The 22,638-nt window shown below is 38.6% G+C and overlaps 1 protein-coding gene across 23 annotated transcripts in view; it reads right to left on the bottom strand.

Annotated features, from left to right (window-relative positions):
- Positions 1 to 1,187: 1,187 nt before the first annotated feature.
- NRXN1 (neurexin 1) overlaps positions 1,188 to 22,638 on the bottom strand; it is a 1,127,862-nt gene continuing 1,106,411 nt past the window's right edge. For 20 of the 23 annotated variants that reach the window (XM_065890685.1, XM_065890668.1, XM_065890670.1 and 17 more), the window contains one exon: positions 1,372 to 1,679. In XM_065890685.1, the coding sequence (XP_065746757.1) occupies positions 1,372 to 1,679 (308 nt within the window). Of the gene's footprint in view, positions 1,680 to 5,668; positions 5,707 to 22,638 lie in introns of all 23 variants that reach the window. The other 3 variants (XM_065890689.1, XM_065890690.1, XM_065890669.1) reach the window with 2 other exon arrangements.

Genomic DNA, 22,638 nt, shown 5'->3' with positions numbered 1-22,638 from the left:
CATCAATATGTTGGCACAATGATCTTCCTTTCTGCTTTTCAACTTGTCAGTAAATATTTGCTATTACATGTACGGCTGGGTCTTCCATCCCATCTGATGGATTCCTCTGGATTTGTGTGTGCGTGTGTGTGCGTGTGTGTGCGTGCGCAGATTTGTGATCGTGAATGAGGAATGTATGTGGGAAATGTGAGTATTTGGGGGAGCAAAGAAGATTATATGTATATAGTTTACCTTCTAAATCACACCTTTCATACAAATACTAAAACTTAACTGCAACAGAATGAAGGCTGTACATGTAAGGAAAAAAAAGTAGCTGAGTCTTTTTATATACATTCATACATATCTTCCTTAGAATAAACACTACATTGTAAATTTTTTTTAAAAAAGTAAGTAATTGTGGCAATTTATAATGGTGGCAAAAAAAGAAAACCCTGAAATAATTGTTGATCTGATGTCATAAAACTCCCTATAGTTAGCAACACTTATAACATTGAATTTACCAAAAATGGCTGAAGAGCAGAGATATATTTTGCATTTTCTATACAACAGGCTATAAAACGTCACTTATCACAGTCCAGAAAGCACACAGAGATGGATTTTATATAAACACATGTAATAACATATTAAGCGTGCATGAAAATTTCCCAATGATTGCATCTATACCCTCTTGTTTTTTTCTTTCTGTTTTGAAATTTTAGTGTGAAAATGTGCCTTATCTTTCACATTGTTGAAAATAAGGCCTCCATACTTTGTTTTTTTGCCCTCACAACCAGAAGGGGGCTTTTTGAATGTGTTCCTACACAAGTCTTCAAAAAAGCCAGCACTTTGTTTCAAGTGCAAGTTCCAGCCACTGCTCCGGTTGTGCCAGGTGACGAACTCTGAAAAGGTTTGCAGGTCGAGTCACTCAAAATGACAGTCTTCTCTGGCAATCAGACTAATTGACTTCTCGGGAAAGTGCTAGCACTTTGGCTAAATCCGGGATCACAGGTAGCTTCTTTTTCTGTGTTGTGTTTTGTGTTGTTTTTGTGTCGTGCCTCCCGATGTTGTAATACTCCTTTGCTTTATGAATGCGTGCGATCACCACTGTCTTTTAGAAATGTTCCAGCAACATAAAGACAGGCAGAGTAAATTAAAACACTGTGGATGTCAGGGAATTTATTGACCTCTGCTTTTTTTTTTTTTTTTTCTTTTTTGGAGAAACAAGAGCATGAGATCCTTGTTTTTATTTTTTAAAAACAGTCTTTCCTTCCTGATTGCATTCCCTGTCTTCTTTTTTATGTGCTTCATAAAAAGGAAAGTAAATAAGTTTATATTATGTCTCAGATAAAATGAAGACTATTTCTATACAAGGGTCCTTTTCAGATCTTGGGATCAGACGTAATACTCTTTATCCTTGTTTTTCTTGTTTTTGTTGGCGCTTTTCGCACTGCTGGGTTGTTTCTCCTTTACTACGGCCCCATTGGACTGTGCTGAGTTACTGATGTAGTTTCGACTCTCATCCACGTGGTATGAGCCTTCATCCCGGTTTCTGTATTTGTACATGGCGTAGAGGAGGATGAGGATGCACAGGGCGGCAGCGGCTACGATCCCCACAACCATGCCCGTGGTGCTGCTGGACTCCCGAATCACTTCTGCTGAGCCTGGGTATGGCTCTCTCCCGCCTGCCCGGGTTGGGTTGGCTGTAGGAAAGAGGGTGGGAAAAAAAACACCAAGTGATTATGGAGTTTCCTGAATGCCAGAGAGCTACATTTACCGTCTATCTCCAGGCCTAATGGAATGGCATCGACTGCTCTAGAAAAAGGATACTGTTGCTGAATGTAGCAATTCCTATTCCTCTTGGTCACTAAAACGAGGGACTGTGAATCAAGGCACTGCAACAGAGATCTGCTGCCATCTTTTCTTTTTCACAGATCGATTTTGTTAACAGGTTCTTTGAAGTGTAGCTCCAAATAAGCTCCATGTAGTTCTAAAGGGCCATGTTGATGTGTTAGGTGAAAAACAATAAACCCAACGTGGAGAATAAAATCATAACATCATAATGACTCTACCCTATAATATTAGAGATTATCATTTCAAGAATCAAATTGATATTGATACAAAACGCTTACGGTTCACACTAGACTGAAACAAGATAGCTAATTTAGGATTACTTCAGAAATTGTAGTGCCTCCTATTGCAATGAACACAGTATTGAACAAAAAGATAATCCAGGCACTTTTAATAGTCTAATTGCCTACTTTTAAAAGTGTTATTCTAGTCACAATTTTACAAACGAAAACAACGAATTTTCTTTTCGGTTGGAGGTTTATTTGTTCACATCAGTATGTGTGTATGTTATTCATTCACTGGCAGTGGTTCAGTGATCACCGAAACTAAATTTGAGAGGAGAAAGTAAGAAAATATTTTAAAATACTTTAAAGACCATCTAGACTGGTTTTGAGTCAAAATTCAGTGCCTAGTAGATGATCATAAATAAAGGACTGGCTGCCCCACTTTTATTTAACTGACAAACCCTCATTCAATCTTTCCAAAGTACAAAGTTCTTCCTTGGGTATAAGAAATGGATCACAGGGGGCATTACTGTTTTCTCCAAGGCCTAGTCGGGCACTGAAACTGACCACAGATGGGGAGAAAAGTCCTGGGATTTGGTTTATAGATGGCAGGAGGGGGGAGCGGCCCTCTTCCTCTACGTAATAAATTTATTATTATTTAAAAGAATTTAAAAGAAAAGGAGCTGTAGAGAGATAAGATTCTATCCCATCTCTGATCACAGGTCATTTTTCTCTAAGGACTGATTGTGTTTTCTCTCTTTCTCTGAATCTCCATCCTCTCCCTTGTCTTATAGAAAAAAGATAACTTTTCAGATGTAATGAATTAAAAATGCTATAACTTTCAAAATGTTATTCTTTGTAAATTATGCATAATGAACTTAAATAATCTCAAGATTGCATAAATAGTGTGTATATGTGGAAGGTGTGTGTGTGTATATATATATACACACACCAGAAACTGAACAGTTCAAAAAAGCTAAAATGGTACTTTTATTTCACTATCACTAGTAATTATATATATATATATATATTCCCCCCCCCCCCCCCCGTCCCCGATAGGGAGGGGGATTTCTTTTTTATACCCACTAACCCTTAAACTCTTCAACGGTGCTCCGGGTGGCTAAGCAAGAGGCCTTTTTCCTTTTTGGTCGTGCTATACGGCATGTGGGATCTTAGTTCCCTGAGCAGGGGTTGAACACGTGCCCCCTGCATTGGGAGTGCACAGTCTTAACCAATGGACCACCAGGGAAGTCCCTTTTTTTTTAATATTTCTACAAAAGTTCCTATTAGTTACTGGGAATCATTTTCCTACCATATAGCACTATGCTGCTTTGTAATTCGATTTTCAAACATCACCAAGATTTCATCTGCCTAAATGTGGGTTTCCTGCCGTCACTTTCATTCCCCAAATAAAGCCTTACAAATATAGTCACTTACAAAGGAATAGCTCTCAGTCTCAAAGCAGCCATTTGTTCTGGAGCTACAAAATGCAGCAGGTAAAACCCTTGTATGCTGAATGTATCCCTGCTTGTTTTACAAAAGCTCATGTAACGTTGTTGAATAAAAAAGCCTTGGAGTTGCTTCTGTGGCTGAGGCAGAAGGAGACAAAGACTATAATCCACAGCATTTGATTACAGGAAATTAATTTCCTCTCAAGAAGAACAGAACCTACTGCAGGAACTCTGTCACTATGTGACAAACCAAAAGCAGCACTTTCTCTCTCAAATGCAGTCACCTTTGCCAAAGTCTGCCAATTAGCTCAACTGCTAACTTTCACTAAATGACAACTTTGTACTTGCTCATTTTGTGGAACATTCTTTTACCATGGTCTCTCAAGAGCTGCAAAAGGGGTTTTATTTAAATATCACCTAAATCATTTCCCCACACCCGATGGAATGCTTTCATTTTAAACACATTTTCATAATCACCTCACTTTGTCTGTCAGAAAAGAACGGGGAGAATGGAGAAAAAATCCTAATCGTATAGCTCATGATAGTCAGACTCGAGAGTTTTAATGCAATGCAAGGTTTACATTTTCTAAACTAAGAATATATATGGCCTCTTTTTTCCATTTAGGAATTGGTATTGTAAATGGACCATCTTACCAAAGAATTCTAATTTTATTTTTATCAGCTCAGATAGTTCTGATATGTTTTCACAACTGTAGAAGGAGTGCACCAAAGCCAAACTGGTGGTAAAACCAGAATGAGATTACAGAGACCAAAGCAAAGCCTCAAACGCTTCCATTTTGCCATAGAGCCATTTGAGAAATGCCTCCTGTTTAAGGAAAATACTTGTCTTTTTTGCGACTCCAGCCAAAAGGTTGCTTCGCACGCAGGCCTGAAACATCTCCGTAACCCATGTATAAACAAAGATTCTAAATATCATAAAACTAGCCTACCAAAAGAACCCTCCACAAACCCAATGATGAAACATTTTATCCCTTTTTTCCCCTAATTCACATTAAAAATTAATAACCACCACAGATATTATTTTAGGTCTATTTGGAATATGCAGTTGCTTCCATATCTAACTGATTATTTAACAATTTTTTTTTCTGTTTATGCTTCCAATCTGAAAGCTAAGTGATAATTTTCTTAACTTCTGTGCCAAGATCAGAAGTATGTATACACTTAAGGGTTAATGGGACATCTCTCCCAGATGTGCGATAAAATGCTAGGGAAATGTAATTATTTTCATGAATTATAAATGTGGTTCCCATATTGATTGTCATTAATGGTTCATTTTGATGATCACTGAAAAACCTCTGAGGAATTTCATATTAATTTAAATGTAGATAATAGCATAAATGGCTAAATGCCTTCTTATATAATTTGGTTAATATTTTTTATTAAAAAATACAGTCATCTCTTCACCATTCATGACAATATGAAGAAAGGAATTTAATCAGAAACCTCCATAAGCAATTCTTATATCTCATGGATTTGAGTATTTTGCATTCTCTTTACACTTCCTAGTAAACTAAATCAAGACCTTCTAAATAATTTTTAAAAATCTACAAGTGTTTTTTTCTCAGCAGTGCTAAAAAACAAATTAACTAAATGTTACTTTCACTCTGTCTCCATTTCTTTGTCGTAGCAGTGATGAGAACACTTAAAAAAACAGGTACAAGAGAGTATAAGAGAGGTGCTGAAAGAATGAACAGGTATAGATTAGCAGTAAGTCTCTGATTAGTCAAAAGTTAAGTGATTTGTAAGTAAAACTAAGCTAATGTAGCCTATTCATCACATGGGGCTCAGAGGTACAAGGAGCCCAGACCAATGGAAAACTTCAATAGGACCGACTGACGATGGGCAAAGAATAAGCCAAGGCATTTACATGTTATCGGTGTAACTGGAAATGGGCAAGTATTCAGCTCCACCCATACTTTCACTTCAGGCTAGCTGGCTAGCAAAAAGAAAAGAAAAAAAGTAGAGTAGATGAAATATCCTAACGGTTTAGGCCTATATACCCTATTTTAATGATTCATAAAATAAAAAATATCATCATGAATTACACATAGTTTATGTGAACACTGTAATAATAGATTATTTTACTTAATCAAAAATTTCCCATGTAATTCTATCTTCATTTTACTGAAGGATGCCAGTCATCACATACCCCTCAGAGAGGAAGAATGGTAGTGGTGGGTCCACTCATGTGGGCAAAGTGCACGTGCACACCTTAATGGCGATATGAAGGCCTTTGATTTTTGCCTAAATGACTCAAAAGCTACTGATAATAGTGGTGAGGACAAAAGGCTGTCACAAGGGTTATAACCTCTTTCATATAAGGCACTTCTCAGCCAAATGGCTATGGAAATATTTCTGGGACTTGTGTACAGATAGTGTTATCTTAAGGACAGATAAAAATTTATTTTAATTCTCTCTCTCTCTCTCTCTCTCTCAAATATCTGGCAAGATCTGATGGTCTCTAATTTTCCATATGGCCTGCTTTGGCCCAGATTTATCAAGAATATTATAAGCTAGCTCTAAGAATTTTCTTGTTTGTCACTGTCAAATTATTTCTCTGATTACTTAGAAAGGAATAGTCTCTCAGGTACTAGGACAGTTATTAACATATTTCCACATGATACCCTAAACCAGTTTACTCATATCAGGTAATAATTCATTGTAAAGAAGGCACAGTAAGGGTAAAAGACATATTCCAGGGCCTTGTCACATAAAAAGAATAATAAACCCATTTGTTGCTCTGCACAAAAAAGTTAAAAAGTGAAATATTTAAAATTTTAACTTATCCTTAAACTTGCTGAATAGTTATTTTAAAACTACCACCACAGAAAAAGAAATCGTCCTGATGTACGTTCCTTCTTTATTTTTGATAGTCCTTGGCACTGTATCTGTGAAAGAACATGATTTCCCCAAATAGGAACTAATATAGATCCAGTTAAGAAATACCATAGAAGAAACATGTTTGAGAGACACAACTGGCTATACAACAGAGTGGAGAGGACCACGTGCCAAGTCTTACTTCTTACCAGCTCCTTTGGCCCTTGGTCACCCACTCCATGCTCCTGCCTATTCTTTCTCCTACTTCTTCCCCCTCCCTACCTCTTCTCTGCATCCCTCCCCCAGCTCTTGGTATTCCTCTAGGTGGCCCTCGGAGAGCACAGTTGGTGTGTTCCTCCCCACTCAGTAAAGGAAGAAGGCCAGGCCAGCGCGGGTCAGGACTCTGCCTCTTCGAGTTGGTACATTACTCAGCCGGGTGTTCAATGAGGGACAAAACTTATTGCCAAGTTCCTGATTTCACATCACACTTTAAAACTGTCCCTATGGCGGGCTTCCCTGGTGGCGCAGTGGTTGAGAGTCTGCCTGCTGATGCAGGGGACACGGGTTCGTGCCCCGGTCCTGGAAGATCCCACATCCCACATGCCACGGAGCGGCTGGGCCTGTGAGCTATGGCCGCTGAGCCTGCACGTCCGAAGCCTGTGCTCCGTAACGGGAGAGACCACAACAGTGAGAGGCCCGCGTACCGCAAAAAAAAAAACAGGTGTCAATGTGATTATTTCATTAGAACACAGCCTTGGTGCTTTATATATTGGCTTGCTTTATTTTAAAATTTAACTTTCTAAATTTGTTTAAGAATAAAATTCTATGCTTTATCAAATGTTTTATTACCAATTTCAGAAAACTTTGATTATGAAGCAGGGAAGATGAGCACATTAGGCCGTTCAGCTTTGCACTGGAGCCTCCAGTTACCAGTTTGCCACTGTTTGATCGTGTCTGGTCATAGCCACAGTCTGTGCACGTGGGAGAATAAAGCCCTCACTGACTCAGCAAGCTGATTCACAACTGAAGTTCTAAAATAACTCTGCATTTTTGAAAGGTAAATTTTTGAATATTAGTGACTTTTTCCAAAGAGCACTGTGCAATGGAAGGCATCTGACATCCTTTAGTTATACTTTCTTTCCATTCTGAGATTAGAAACATAGTAATCAAATATTGTTATTAAAAAGCAAACCTGCTCTTGATTTATGTTTTTACATAATGTTTTACACGTGAAACGATGCTTAAAATCCTAATTCCTGTTACATAAAATGAGGGTTTGGTGAGCGGTGGGACCTTGTATTTCCGATGACGAGTTTACCAAGGCAATAACCATGTCATCAGATGTTCTTTTTATCGCTCAAATCGTCACTTTTATGAAACTATTTTGTATACTTGGATGAGCTATTCTTTCACTGTAATCTTATTAAATTTATGTTGTTTCCAGACTTAGCTTTGCAGGGTGAGAATGTTGTTTCCAGGACATTTGTATTGCTGGTTTTATTTCTTCAATACAGACTGTTAGTGTTTAGGTACATCATCAGCCATGACCCTGTCACATCAAGGATGATGCAAGAGTTCCACTATATACTGAAAACAAGGAAAATTCAGCCTTTAAGCTTTAAGAAAAAAAAGAAGTGTAAGAGATTACCAATATTAAGAAAGCATAAAGAATAAAATATACCAATGATAAAAAAAATGGAACTTGAGCTATATATTTCAGACCAGGAGGGGTAAAGGGTCATAAAACATTATGCTCATTCTGCTATCCTAAAATTATTAGACCACCTGCCTTACAATAACCCTTTTAAAAAATTATTGGAAAGACGCATTTACTGAATTTTTTTTCTCACTTAAAAGTCTTTGACCAGTCTTTCTGGTTTTATCGTAGATTAAAAGTAATCAATTTAAAATTTGTCTCCACCCCAATGAAGAAAAAGAATTGCCTAAAATGATCCCATTAGACCATAATTCTGCACTGTGTCTTAATAGATGTGGAAGTTATTATAATTCTAAGCTAGCCTTGAAAATGGTTTCAGATTCATAAGGGAAGATTTGACTTTTCCAGTACCCAGTTTTACTAATACTGTGAAAAGAAAATTGCAATTGTAGGCTCCTGTGGTATTTGTGAATTGAGATTAGCACAATTATTTTCCCCATCACCAAAAAAGAAAATTATTATTATTTTCATTTTTGTGTTTCAATACAACATAGGCCAAAAGAAACAATTATGATGTAATCACTCATAAGAATGCACGTTTAAGTACCACAGTTGCAGGAAAGCAGGTAGGCAGTGATTTATATGACATGCATTCATTTCAACTCACACTGTGGTTTTCCGAGAGGTGATGAATGACTGAATGCCGAATGTTTCAAATCCTTCCCTGCTCACCAGCTCCACCCATGCCCTGCACATTTTGATGTTTGCTACTGCAGGTCAAACAAATGGCTTGAAGGAGGTCATGCCTGATACATCTCAACCCCTACCCAATCAATTGGAGATTCAGAAAGGAGATTCAGATAGAACTTGGAAATCAATAAGCCTTTACTACCTGCCTGGCTGCCAGGACTAACATTTTCCTCTGCTACTTTCAAAGCCACCAAGTCACGTGTATGAAGGGAAATGCAGGGGCCACCGCTGTGGGATTGAGAGGATCATTTCCTTCACCAGATATCTAGGGGTTGCATGAGGAGGGGTGCAAAACACAGAAAAATTCATAGTGTGCCTGGAGGACAGGGAGTACCGACTAGGACAGCTGCTACCTCAGATGGCACCACACAGAACAGAAAAGGCAATGGACAATCACATCATGCGTGACATTGATGACACTGAAAATAAATAGACAGAAGAACACATTCTCCCTCATCTCTGAGGGAAGCCATAAGATCATGGCTCTGTGTCCACAGCTTAGTCATCTATAAGCTTCACGGACTTTTTACATGGTCATTGTGCCCATAAGGTCTTACTAGAATCCGTGAAATTGTCATGGTGTTTACTAAAGTACCAACGTGACTACTGTTCTCACAGCTCTTCGTGGTCTGGCCGCAGCTACCTACTCAAGTTTGTCTTCCATTTCTCTCAAAGAAAGTGACAGTCATAATTTTATTGCCATCTTCCAGTTCCCATACACCAATAAAAGTTCTACCTTCATGCCTGACTCATATGCCCTTTTTTTTCTAGCCTGGCTGAATATTACTTATTTCTCAAGACTTAGCTTAAATGCTCCATCTTTTGTGATGTTTTCGCTCAGAATATTCACTCCTGCTGTCAATCAATTATATGGTGAGCTATAGTTATGTTCCAGGGACTATACTAGGTCCTGGGGGTAGAGGAGTTAACCAAACACACCTGACGTCTGCCCTCATGGACCCTGAAATATAATGAGGGAAAGAGACATACAACAAAAATCACACAGTTAGGCTTAAAGCAATAACCGGAACATGTGTAATGAAGGAAAATGATAAGTACCGTGCAGGAGTAGAACAGAGGTTTCTGATTTAGACTGGGAGTCAGACAGACCTTTCTGAGATTGTAACATTTATGCTGAGATGTGGAAAATCAGTGGAGAGTAGCCAGTGAAAAGTGGGCAGAAGAATCTTCTAACCAGTAGGAACCACATGTGGAATGACCTTGAGGAAGAAAGGAGTTTGCTTTTCAGGAACTGAACGAATGCCAGAGTGGTGGCAGCATATTGAGTTTTGGGGGAAAGTGAGAAGAAATTTGAAGGTGGACCTGAAACTTACATAGATCATAGACCATGGAATGAAGCCATATATCAAAAGATAATCACATTTGACTCCATAAATAATAACAATTTTACGTGGAAAAAGGTGCCACTAACAGAGTGAAAGTGCAGAAGAGAAAGGAGAGGAGAAATATCTGTAGTACATACAACAAACCAAGAGTTAACACCTATAAAATCTACAAAGCATGTATCAATTGCTATAGAAAAAGGCAAAAGCCCACTAGAAAAATGGACAAAAATAGAGACAAGCAAGTGAAGGACAGAAGATCTACACGGGTGATAAATGTAGGACGAGATGCTCAATTTCACTAGAATGGAAGTCAAAATAAAATAAGGAGGGTTTTTTTTTTTTTTGGCCAACAATATTGGAGGAATAAAGTAGAATTAAAGAAATAGTGACAATCTGGTTAGAACATCTGCTTGGGAAACAGACAGTTGTGCTGGTGAGAATATGAATTCCTCAAAAAATTTCAGAAAGTAATCTAGTAACATCTATCAAAATTTAAAAGGATTAAATTGCAGATGGCTGATGGGTGGATGTGAGTTCATTATACAATGCCTTCTAATTTATTATATGTTTGAAATTTACAGTAGTAAAGTTAAAAAGTACACACATATTTTAATCAAGCAATCTCAGTTTGAGAATATAGTCTAAAGAATTAAATACACCAGCATGCAGATATATAAATACAGGATGCCTGTTATCACATTTCGGGGAGAAAAGAAAAAAGGACAACTTAAATGCTCGTTAACAGGTTATTCAGCCATAATTGCAAAATTTATTGGACACCCTTAATTATGGCACACTCATAGCCTAGAATTTTAACAGAGTTAAAAATAGGAATTACAGAAAATTCTGTTGACCTAAAAGATGTCCATAATACATTAGAAAGTAGAAAACCAAATTTAATTCATAGAGTGTGCTTCTATTTTTCTATGGCAAGAGAGAAAAATGACCCTATATTTATATATGTTCCTAGGAACATGGTGAAAGATGCATGCCAAGCTGTTATCATTGGTTAATGAATGGAGATGGGAAAAAAGGAAAAAAGAAAATCAAGTAGAAAAAATTAATTAAAAAATTTCAACAAATATGTATTGAGTAACAACAATTTACCAGGTACCACATAAGGTGTTCATAACAACATACGTAAGACAGCCATGGGTTCCACCTTCTTAGAACTTTTAGTATATTTGAAATAAAACAGAAAACATAAGAAAACAAACAGGACAATTTTAAATTTAAAAAATTCAGTAACACAAGAAGGCACAAAAATTGGATGCTAAGAAAATAATGAGGGAGAGGCTTTACACAGGTCATCAGCAAAGGGCAGTCTCAGTAGAAGTTATTTGGAATGAGCCTTAAAGGAGGAGAAGGATCCACGCCTTCCAGTGTGAACCCTGGAAAGCCATCAAGGATTTCTCAAGAAGGAAGATATGAGATAGGATGGCTTCAAGCTGGCAAGAACCGAATCAAGAAGACATATGGGAGAATCTGGAGAAAATCCATCTTTATCCCAATCTTCTCTCAACCACATATTACATCAACCATTTTAGTATGGATCCTCTACTATTGTGAAATCTTACTTACATGTCTCATTTCTCTTGGGCTGTTTCTTCTCTTCCAGACTAGACTGCTAGTCCTTTGATAGTGTCCTGTGACTCTGTTTCTCTTTTCCACCAATTCCCTCACCTCCAAACATCTAATGAAGGCTCAACACATGAGCTGCAAAATGTATGTTTTCTGACTGATTAGAGGAAGAGATTTTTATAAGTTCATAAATTTTCAGGAGTGGACTGGGGTGGATATAGCCATTAAGAAAATGTCAGAGATCTTTGATTTCAAAGTTTTGAGTAAAGGCAATAAACAAGTGGGTAAAACATTGATGGTCATTACATACATCTTTATAAAATACTTTTACCTCAATACTTTCCTAACTCCCACCTCCTACAACATCTTCAATAAAAGAAGTAAAGATGGTATTTATTTAATTAAGCCAGAAAGCACCTCTCTGCTTAAGTGAATTGGGATCAGTGTGCATCAATGCAAGTATTGCATCTCATTTACTTTCCCAATGCCTCCAAGTATAGGCTGCTTAATTCCAGTGACTAGGCACTAAGTTATTTAAAGTCCACCAAGTTAGCAGTCTTCAGTTTGATTTGTTTGGGTGCCTTACTTATATTGACCTTATCTGATACCCACAGCACTACAAATAGTTGAGAGCTAATGTGGAGCTCTTTTCTCAAATTCAGCAGAGCAGTTGCGGAAGTTTCTAGGGTCTTTTTTATTCCTGTTGCTATTAGAGTGAGAAAGTTGCAAAGGGCCTCATCAGTCAGGTCAAACTTTCCATAACTGTCAAGTAGAAGAAAGGCCATATAGGCAATAATTGAGAAAGTCAGTTTCAAAGCTGGGGAGTGTGGAGATTCTACATGTGCTTTTCATCAAAATGTACCACATTTCAGAAAACGCTAGAGGAGCTATATTTTGAAATGGAGATGATACTCTCCGTTGATTTCTACTCAACTAAACTCTTTGATAGCAGAATAGCTTCTTTTTCTGGGAGGTCATTGACTAAAACACCCAGAAATACATACACCCAGAGGTCACTTTTCTTAAGATGTATTTTACTTTTTTACATATAGAAAGTTGAACAGTCGCTCTTTACACAAACCAGGGGATTCATTCCAAGGAATCCTCAAGACTGGAACCAGGAATTTGAGGGGAACCTGGTTTATAGGAAGACAAAGGTGCCACTATGATTATAGCTGGAGTAATGAGGAGTGTGTGTATGTGAGTGTGTGTACATACATGTGCGCATGTGAATATTGCTGCGTTCCTTCCAACTCTCTGACAGAAGTTGCTACAGTCACCTTTATTTTCTCATAATTTATAGGTAAAATCAGGCTTCTACAGAGCTCCAGGGAAGATTTCATAATACCTTGGGATTAACGTACTTAAATGTATTGCATTATTAAAACCCCCTTTGTTCACTTCCTCCCAAATGGTACACGGATTTACCCTTAGTAGATATAATTTCATGTGACTTAACTGTCGTCTGATGCTCAACACGGCTACTATGGCTTCTGACTCACTGCAAGGCTGAACATTTTTTCTTATTTTATTTAGTTAGCAACTGTTACCTTTATTGAATTATTATTATATGGTAGGCTCTGGGCTGTGCACTTTACACACATTATTTAATTTTTTCCTCATAACAACTCTGTAGTTGTTATCATGACTTTACGGGAAAGGAAACTGAGTCTCAAAGAGGTTATGCTATGTATGCTTCCCAAGTGGCATAGCCAGAATTCAAACTCAGGTGTGTCTGTGGCTACTACAGTTTCATACATTCAACGTGTTGGCACTTATGACTGTAAAACGATGTGTTAGTATTCCCAAATGTTCCCTTCCCTGTAGAACTGAACCCTTTAGGCCTCTCTTCTAAGCAGCTGTCCATTTCCACCTCCTCCAGCCACATTCCACCACACCTCCGGCCATCTAGCTGTCCTTTCCAGTAAGAGGAGTCTGCATTCCCACAGAATCTTAGGAAAGCATAGCAAAGTGGTAAAAAATAATTTTTTTAGATTCTAGTCCAGGCACTGCCCCTAACTTACTGAGTGACCCTTAGCAATTCATTATCCTCTGCTCACATTCTTTCATCAGAGACATAATGATGATACATAATTTATCTCCCAGAGTCACTGTGAGGATCCCACCAGGTGGATAAATGTGCCAGTGCTCTGAGAAGGATAAAGTGCTATGTAAAAAACAACGAGGGGGGCTTCCCTGGTGGCGCAGTGGTTGAGAGTCCGCCTGCCGATGCAGGGGATACGGGTTCGTGCCCCGGTCTGGGAAGATCCCACATGCCGCGGAGCGGCTGGGCCCGTGGGCCATGGCTGCTGGGTCTGTGTGTCTGGAGCCACAGCAGTGAGAGGCCCGCGTACCGCAAAAAAAAAAAAAAAAAAAAAAAAACACAAAACAAAACAAAACAAAAAAACCCACGAGGGTCCAGTTATATTTCCTGTGTCTTCCACACAAAAGGTATTGAATCGGCAGCCTTCCCAACAATGAGACAACTCTGCGATACGCACAGCACACCATGTGACCACCACAGACGTTATCTCCAAGGGGATCTCTGTACTCAGGGACTCCCCTTTCATGAATGGAGGCCCTGTCAATTCAGGTGGCAAAACAACCATGTATACTATGAGGCCTGTGGTTTCAGGCCATTAATTGTTAAGCTACATGTGGAGCTTGTTTCTGTTTATCTGTGAAACATTCTATCTTTATGGATCTGTGCTCTCTGGCTCCCGTGGTTGGAGTGAATTAAATTTCTCCTTCTTTCAGAATTTTATTATGAGATTTTATGTTTTTAGGTATTAAGAAATCAATCATCTAAGACCACTCTTTGGTAATACCTGACAGAAGGGCTTATTATCATGGAAATAACAACTCTTTTGATGAGGACTGCCTCTCACCCAGAGTTTCTGTATAGTGTTTATGTAAGTGCAGGTCATTCTGGGTAACAGGGCAGCATGCGGTTTTCCTGATTTGAAACTGGGTCTCCTCACTTTGGGTGATCATCTTTGTATTCCTGTCGTGAAGCTATTGCTGTCTCAGTTTTCTTTTGTTGGGGAAAGTCACATTCTTTTTGGTGAAAGTGCAATAGCTCAGGTGAAAGATGAGACAGCTTCCCCACTGAGCCCATTAGAAGGAGGCATGTCCAGCCTAGAATTGGGACATACGGAAGAAAAGCCATCCATCATTGGGGGAGGGGGTGTGTGTGGCGGCTCTGCCTGGTTAAGTCACGCAGCCCAGAGCGTTCCGAATATTTTAGGAGGCAGAGCAAGCCGATTATAATAGCACGCAGGAAAGCGAATCATTCCTTCTCTCAAAAGCTCTGTGGGGCAGCGACCTGCATTGTTTTCCTCCAAAACTAAGAATAGCAGATGACATGTGCCCTCTTCCCATCCTAGCAACCCACATTCATCCAACTGAAGCACTGCTCTTGTCTTACTAGCTTCACAGTGGCTACTGAGAAAAGTTTGATGCTGCTAGAATTCAGAAAGAGTTTAAAAAGCTTTCTATTGTAGATGCTAAAGTGCCAATTACTAACATTTCCCCTTCTTGCCTGTGGCCATAGGTTTATTTCCATTTATAATATGGTTGACTCCTCAGTTAATCTGCTGGTACTACTAATAAAAGCTAAGTCATACTATCGAAGTTTCTAGGTGGCAGACTCAACACTGAGGGCTTTACATGGATCGTCTCTTTCAGCATAACAACATCCTGAGTATTTAACATCATTCACGTCATTTTGCAGATGTAAAAGGTCAAGTACACAGAGGTTCAATGTTTTGCTTCTGATGATACAGCAAGCGGCTGAACTGGGATGTGAACTCGGTCTGCTTTCCAAAGTCTGGTCAATGAAATGTAAGATTTTAGTATGCTCAGAGAGGTGGTGACATTGCTCCTTCTCTTTCTACTAATTTTTAAAATTTAATTGATGGCCTCTGGCTCTACTGGCATCTTTAATACATCCTTTTTTTTTACCTGAATTTCATAAAGTACTCTTGTCTTTCTTATTACTAATGCCAGGCTTCTTATAATACTGAGGGTGGGTAAGGAGCTACTAATGATGAAAGTGATCTGACCAACAAGTCAGGTGACATGAGATGAGACCTGCAGACTAAAGCCTATTGTAGCATTTGCTGGTCTCTGAAGCACGTGAACCAACAAAGAAAGTGTACTGGCTCTTCACGGGGGCAGCATGCCCTGTAGTGTAGTATTCAGAATACGCTGCTTTACCTCTGATACCATCTGAGGAAATGTAATTAATAAATGCCAAGAAAACTCCACAGGAAACCGATTTCATTATCAGCGCAGATACTGGACACAAATTACAAGAAAACATGGTTTCACTCTTCCTGCATTTCATGTTTCCATAAGAAGTAGACTTACCCTTTATTTTTCTAAAGCTATGCCGCATTTCTTCCTTCAAGGTTGGTGAATACTTCAAAGCACGGCAGTGTATCTCATTGTCTCCTTCCAAAGCTCAACAGGACACGTCACGCTTTAGAAAGGCTCTTATGGTATTTTAGCATTTTCTAATAAGGACTTGTGAAAGGTTATTAGTGTTTTAAGGCTGGATATATGTAGGCTGCCTAGAAATTTATGGTATACACATGACTGAGTAGATTTTTTCTGTTACTTACTGTAGGACGGTTCTGCATTAGCAGTCATGCACTTTTTGCAAACTTTCTTTTCTTTTTTAATTTTTTTTGACCGCACCGTGTGGCATGTGGGATCTTAGTTCCCCGACCAGGGATCTAACCCGTGCCCCCTGAAGCGGAAGAGCGGAGTCTTAACCACTGGACTACCAAGGAAGCCCCTGTGGACTTTCAGGTAAATGCTTAATCTAACTCAGCAAACTCACTTATTTGCTAAGTAATTACTGTAAGTGGCCAAGCACAGTTAGTTTACATGTGTGAATAGAGCCCGCTGTCTCTAACAGCAAAAGGGACTGTACCTATTTTCCACCCAGATCTGGAAATCTGTCTGCCTTGTGAGGGGCCTCACTACAAGTTAGGATAATGGGTTCACTGGCACAGGCTACTGAGCCTCAAGGATGCTAAGACACTTCCCCAAGACCAGGAAGAGCTGCAACTCGAACTAGTTCTATCTGACTCCAAAGTTACCATCATAACTAATACTCACTCCCTGTTGCATATCACAATTCTCACACAATGCTCTTGAAGTTTTTCCAATGTGGGACAATGATTCACTCCATTATACTGTTAAACAAAAATTATCAAATCATAGAAAGGTGAAAACAGTTCACGTTAAGTAAAAATGGCTGTGTTCTGAAAACAAACGGAAACCATCTTTTGTTTGTTATTTTGTTTTCTACTGATCTCCTGGTAGGAACTAATTTTGGTAAAGGAAATCAGTTGCCTGAAAAGGTGGAATTGCCTTCACTGACCAAGACCTTAGGCTTGGGCAAACTTTAGACAGGCTTCTTCCTGCCTCTAGGGCCCTGGCCTCCCTTTCCTTAGAGCATTTACTTTAGAAAACTGGTAAATCCAAATTCCTTCTCTACCTTTGATGTGTAAATATTTTTAAAGCTTCGTTTCAGTGTTATAACCCAGGACTATTTTTCTCAAGGACTTAGGAGCCCTCGCTTTGAAATATAACCTTCAAGGAAGACAGCTCCCCACCTTCCAATTTCTGTGGGGAAAATAGAAGCCTACCTTGAGTGGGTACGTGTTACTCCAACTCATAAAGCTACCTTCAGTCCTGAAGATATTTGAAGGAAAGGGTTTATTCTTCCTTTGGGTGAAGCCAATCAGCCAACACAGAAGGTCTAAGGTCTATGATCCCTCTATCCCAGCTCTTAAAAACTTTCCAGTTTTGGTTTGTTTTGTTTTTCACAGTGAATTGAGCTCGGATTGAATTTTGGGCTCCTTCTACTGCAATCCTCTTGAATAGATCTCCCTTGTCTGTTTAATGTTGTCCAATGTAATTTTTGTTTTGACATTACTGTTCTCAGAAAAAACGGGAAAAAGTACAAATGATGTCTAATGTCTTTCTTCCATTTTAACCATACAGCATTTCATTTTTATTCCAGTTGTCTGGAGAATTAATATGGAAAAAAGCAGTTCTTCCACCAGCATGTCACACACTGAAAGCCACCTAGCCCATCAGAGCCCAAACTGCAGATGCCCTGTCCTGCACCTACATGATTACATGATTAGCTAGGCCCTCGCCACTGACTCTGGTCTGACCCTGCTCAGGAGATGCTCTAGGTGTTTCCAGAAACACTCATTACTGCTGTTTTGTTGGCTGCACCTCAAAACTCCCCATGTTAACAGCGATGTGTTGGCTATTACAGGCTAATTAAACTCGCTTTTGAATAATTACATAATAAGTACCCCCAATTTAAATGTAGGACAAAATTATCTTCTAATCAGGCTCTAAAAATATGATCTAATGAGTAATATATTCCTTTAAGTGACTGTGATTAGTTATTTAATAAAAAAATACACCTAGTTCAATATACATATCTTTATTCCTAATGTGGTTAATGGGATCAGTTCAATAGAAATCCTTTGATCTTTTCTCAAAATAGCACACTGGAAAACCACATGAAATTGCAGAGTAATGGCAGCAAATTTAGCCTAATGAATAGTAATACATGTAAAGGACCTTTCGCCATCAAATTTAAATTTATGCCAGCCATGGAAATTATTGAAATGAACATTTAAAAAATTAATCTTATATTTGTGAGGTGCCTGAATTCTAAAAGAACAACCTTCTGCATTCCAAGAAATTAAAACCCCACTTTTCCTAAACTAGAGAGCATATTCTCTCTCTCATATTACAAAAAGTAACTTAATCTCTCTGAATCTCCTTAGCTATGAAAATATTTCAGTTTGGCCAAATAATGAAATAGAATAATGTTTACAAAGTACTGAGAACAACGATGAACACAGAACAGGTCTTCACTAAATATTAGTTGTCACTGTGATCTATCTTTACTCATGTAACCTGAACCCTGATCAACTGACAGGCAACTAACAGTATTTTTTGAGGGGCTGTACCGATGACCTCATCCCCATTGGTTCAACTAATGTTTAAGAGCTTGCCCCCCAAATGACATTCCTTTCCTTCTCCTATAATTACACCAGTTTTTAAATTATTTAATAGAGCTTTTCTTTTTCTCCTTTGCCAAAGGTTTAGCTGATTTGAGAGTGGCCCAATATCCTATTAGCTACCACCTGCCCACACACATACACAAAGAGAACAGACATATCATTCCAAGCATTATACATCTAAGAGGAAACTGTCCTTCCTAAATAGGGCTCCCAGGAAACAAGAAGCTGATCCTGTCCTCTCTGTAACAAATGACAAACTAGTTTTTCATCAGAAGTTCCCACACCAAAGAGGGTCATCATCTCCATTTAGGTCTCAGATATCAGCATACAAAACACCTTTCCAAATTTCTTCAGGAGTTTTGAGAAAAGGAGCTATTTAGAAGAAGGCCTCAAAATCAAGATGTACTGACATGATTAAGGGTCATTGTGGAACATCAGTGGTTTGTAGTGTTGCCATTTTGTCAATTGATTAATAAATCGAAGCAGTCTGTCTTACAAAAACTTATGTTCCTGTGAAAAAAGGAGTCTTGGAAAATAGGTATATTTATATAATACACATAGTAATAACAGCAAACACTCATGTAGCACTTATTATGAACAAGGCCTTGTTCTATAACATGCTTTCCATACATTAATTCATTTAATCTAACAACCATGTCTCGAGGCTGAGGGAAAAGCACAGAAGGAGCAAGTGTTTCTGAGAACAAGTGTGAAGGAAAAGTCATCCACTTTGTCACACGTCCAGGCAGCTGAAACCAGGCGTTTTAGGGCAAGGTTGGCCTGTGACCTAGTTACCAATGGCTGCTTCTGATTTCCACCTGTCGACTAAGAGCTGGGGTTCAATTAGACCTCCTGAATTGAACAGCCACCCTCTCGTATTCTAAAACACTGTTTACACCAATGTGAAATTATCATCTGATGCTAACCACACGGGACAGTGTGGCTGGAATCAAGTATAATTGAGTTCCATGTGTTCCCACCCGGGGGGTTGTTCCTGATCTAGTTTCAACATGTACAGTCCCCATCAGGAGGCCTGAATGGTTGCATCGGTTGCCCACCGATGTTCAGCCGGGAAAAGTAACAGCATTATGTAAAAGGGAAAAATATTCTTTTTTATATAACCGAATTAGGAAAAAGAAAAGCCACCCTTTATGCTCTACTTTATGCCAGGGCATTGCAGTAGACGTCTTACATATATTAGTTTTAATTCTTGTAACCACCTGAAAAACAGGTGATATTTTAATGTCAAAGATGAAGAGCCTGTTCCTCATAAAGAATAGCTGAAAAAGCGTCTGGGGTAGAATGAAAGATGTCCTTTTGTAAAATGGGACTGAAGGTGCAGTTCCTATTTGTTTCTCCCAGAGTTTAACAGAGCAGTGGGTGCACAATAGTTCTCAACACTATTCAGTCAGTGGTGAAACTGACAATCCACCAAATATATAATGTCCCTCTTCGTTAAGAGATCTGGGTGGAATTAAATGGCAATTCAATTTATCAAGCACTTCATAAAAGGTATTAATCTACTTGTGTTCAAGAAGATGCCAGATTTTTCCTGTTTGATTCATTAATAGCCTTAGGAAAGCACCTAAGTGATAAGCATAGCACATTTTCAGAGAAGAAATCATTTTTGGAAGAGTTTTGGGTCACGGTGATTAGAGAAACTTCATATGTAAATATTCAGGGAGACTGAGAGACATTAGTGTGAAATACACAGAAGATTTGGGCAATCTTCCTGTAAAAGTAATTATGCATCTCTTTACAAAAATATCTGCTTTCACTTGCTTAAGGAGTAGCAAAAGTGTATAGTAGGCATATCCAGTTCTAAATATTTAACCCAATATATTACTTTCCTAAAAAGTCAGTTTTCCAAAATACAACCTGCTGATATCCACCGTGATTTTTATCGAGATATATCTAACAGTATCCAAAGTCTAATAACATCAGCGACTGCAATTTTTGATCATGTTATTTTATATTTGTGTTCAAGACACAAAGCAAGTATGAAGAAAGCTATTTAAGAGAACAAGTACATACTACATTAAGAAACAAAGACCTAGAGGAGGGCTATCCTAGCAGAAAACAATATTCAGATTATAAGAGGATAACAAAAACGACTCCTCAACTGCAAAAAAAAAACAGTTGGAAAATAGGAAAAAAAAAATCATGTGAACTAAGAATTTCACAGGAAGTTGTCACACAGAGCCAATTATGCCGAAAGAGCAACACTGCATGAATTATTAAAGTTGGGCATGAAAAAAAATTATAGGGAATTGGATAGAAAAATCCAATGTAGAAAAGAGATCACGCTTACAGAATGTAATATAGAAAGGGAAACCATTCATGGACTACACTATCAAGATACTATCTAGGGGAGGTAAGATCACAAGAAAAGCCTACAGTGGAAGATGCCATTAAAGCAACAGAATCTGAAGTTTAAGCCTTAAGAGGAATTGACAAATTGAAAACTAGAGAGTAAGGAAAGAAACACTGAGGATGAGGAGTTAAACTAGCCTTGGTACAAGAGTGTTGTAGCTGTCATCAGATGGGGTCAGTAGCTGCTGTGTCTTGTATATCAGACAGCAGACTTTGGGGCTGTGGAACAAAATTAAAATTCATGCAACAAGTCTTGTGTGGAACAATGCAAACCGAGTTCCTGCTTCACGGAGCTGTTCTTCTTGCGTGGCGGGGATGCAAGCTATAAGTTAATAAACAAGTAACAAATAGAAAAGTAAACACGATTCTTTCAGATAAGTGATAAATTAGTAAAGAGAAGAAGCAGAAAGGGTATCTGGAGTGTGGTTATTAACAAGCTGCTCCTCACTTTCCACGGTGTTATAATATTTAACAAAGCCAGGTGAATAAAGAGAGGAGGATGTCAAAATGGTAAAAAAAAAAAAAAAAAAAAAGTAATCTTTCTCTTTCTTTCTCTCCTCTTTCCCCACCCACACCATCCTGTGCTTAGGGCTGGCGTCCCCCGAGAAAGGGAGAGACAGTAAACTGGTCTATAAGGAATGGTTAGTAAGACCTAGAAGCAATGGCTAGAAGAACTGGATCATTTAACTGTGCTCAAGAAGGAAAAAAAAGTGACAATTTTAAGTGCAATTAGACTTCTTACACTGGAGTTACTAGGTACTCAAAGTGAGGACTCTATATAAAGAGGACGATAGCCTCCACTCAAACAGGAAAAGAAGGATTCAGCCCAGAGGAAAACCAGCCAGTACTATAATTAGTAAGAACCTATACTGTTTTCAGCATTGTGTTAATAGAGTGGAAAAAACGGAAAAAGTATCAACTGTTCTCATGCTAACTGGGAAAACAAAAGCAAATATAAACACAAATATAGACACACACACATATCAATGTATAACAAACACCAGACTCCACTTAAGAATGACCCATGCTGGAAGATCTTAGAGAAGCTACGAAAGAGACAGTCATGGTTGGGCATGTGAGAATAGGAGAAATGGGGAAAGGAGAAATTTGAGGGAGGGAGAAGGCAAATAGATGGACTGACGTCATGGACAAAAAAGCAGTAACTTTTTTTTTTTTTTTTTCCTTTTTGACTAACACAGAGAGAATGAGAATACCAATGAAAACAAAAGCAGGATTTTGACAAAGTGGTCCAGGATGGTATCATGAAGGGACCACATCTGTCTAGACAACCAAAAGGGAATGGTGTAGAGATCAAGAAACTGGAGGAATTGAATGCATGATCATCAGATTATATCAGATCCTCTTCTAGTAACTGTGTATGAAAGATGGGCCTGGAGGCTGAGAATTTTGATGTGTGGGATGGAGGTGAGAGAAAGAAACACGAGAAGACAACCAGAATGGACCTCCCAAACCTTCTCCTGCTGAGAGATGACAGCTGAGCTTCTGCTCCTCACTGGCACTCAGTAG

The sequence above is a fragment of the Phocoena phocoena genome, chromosome 14 (assembly GCF_963924675.1).
Source record: "Phocoena phocoena chromosome 14, mPhoPho1.1, whole genome shotgun sequence".
NCBI lineage: Eukaryota > Metazoa > Chordata > Mammalia > Artiodactyla > Phocoenidae > Phocoena > Phocoena phocoena.
Note: the sequence above shows the minus strand (reverse complement) of the source record. Positions and strands in the feature narration are given on the sequence as shown.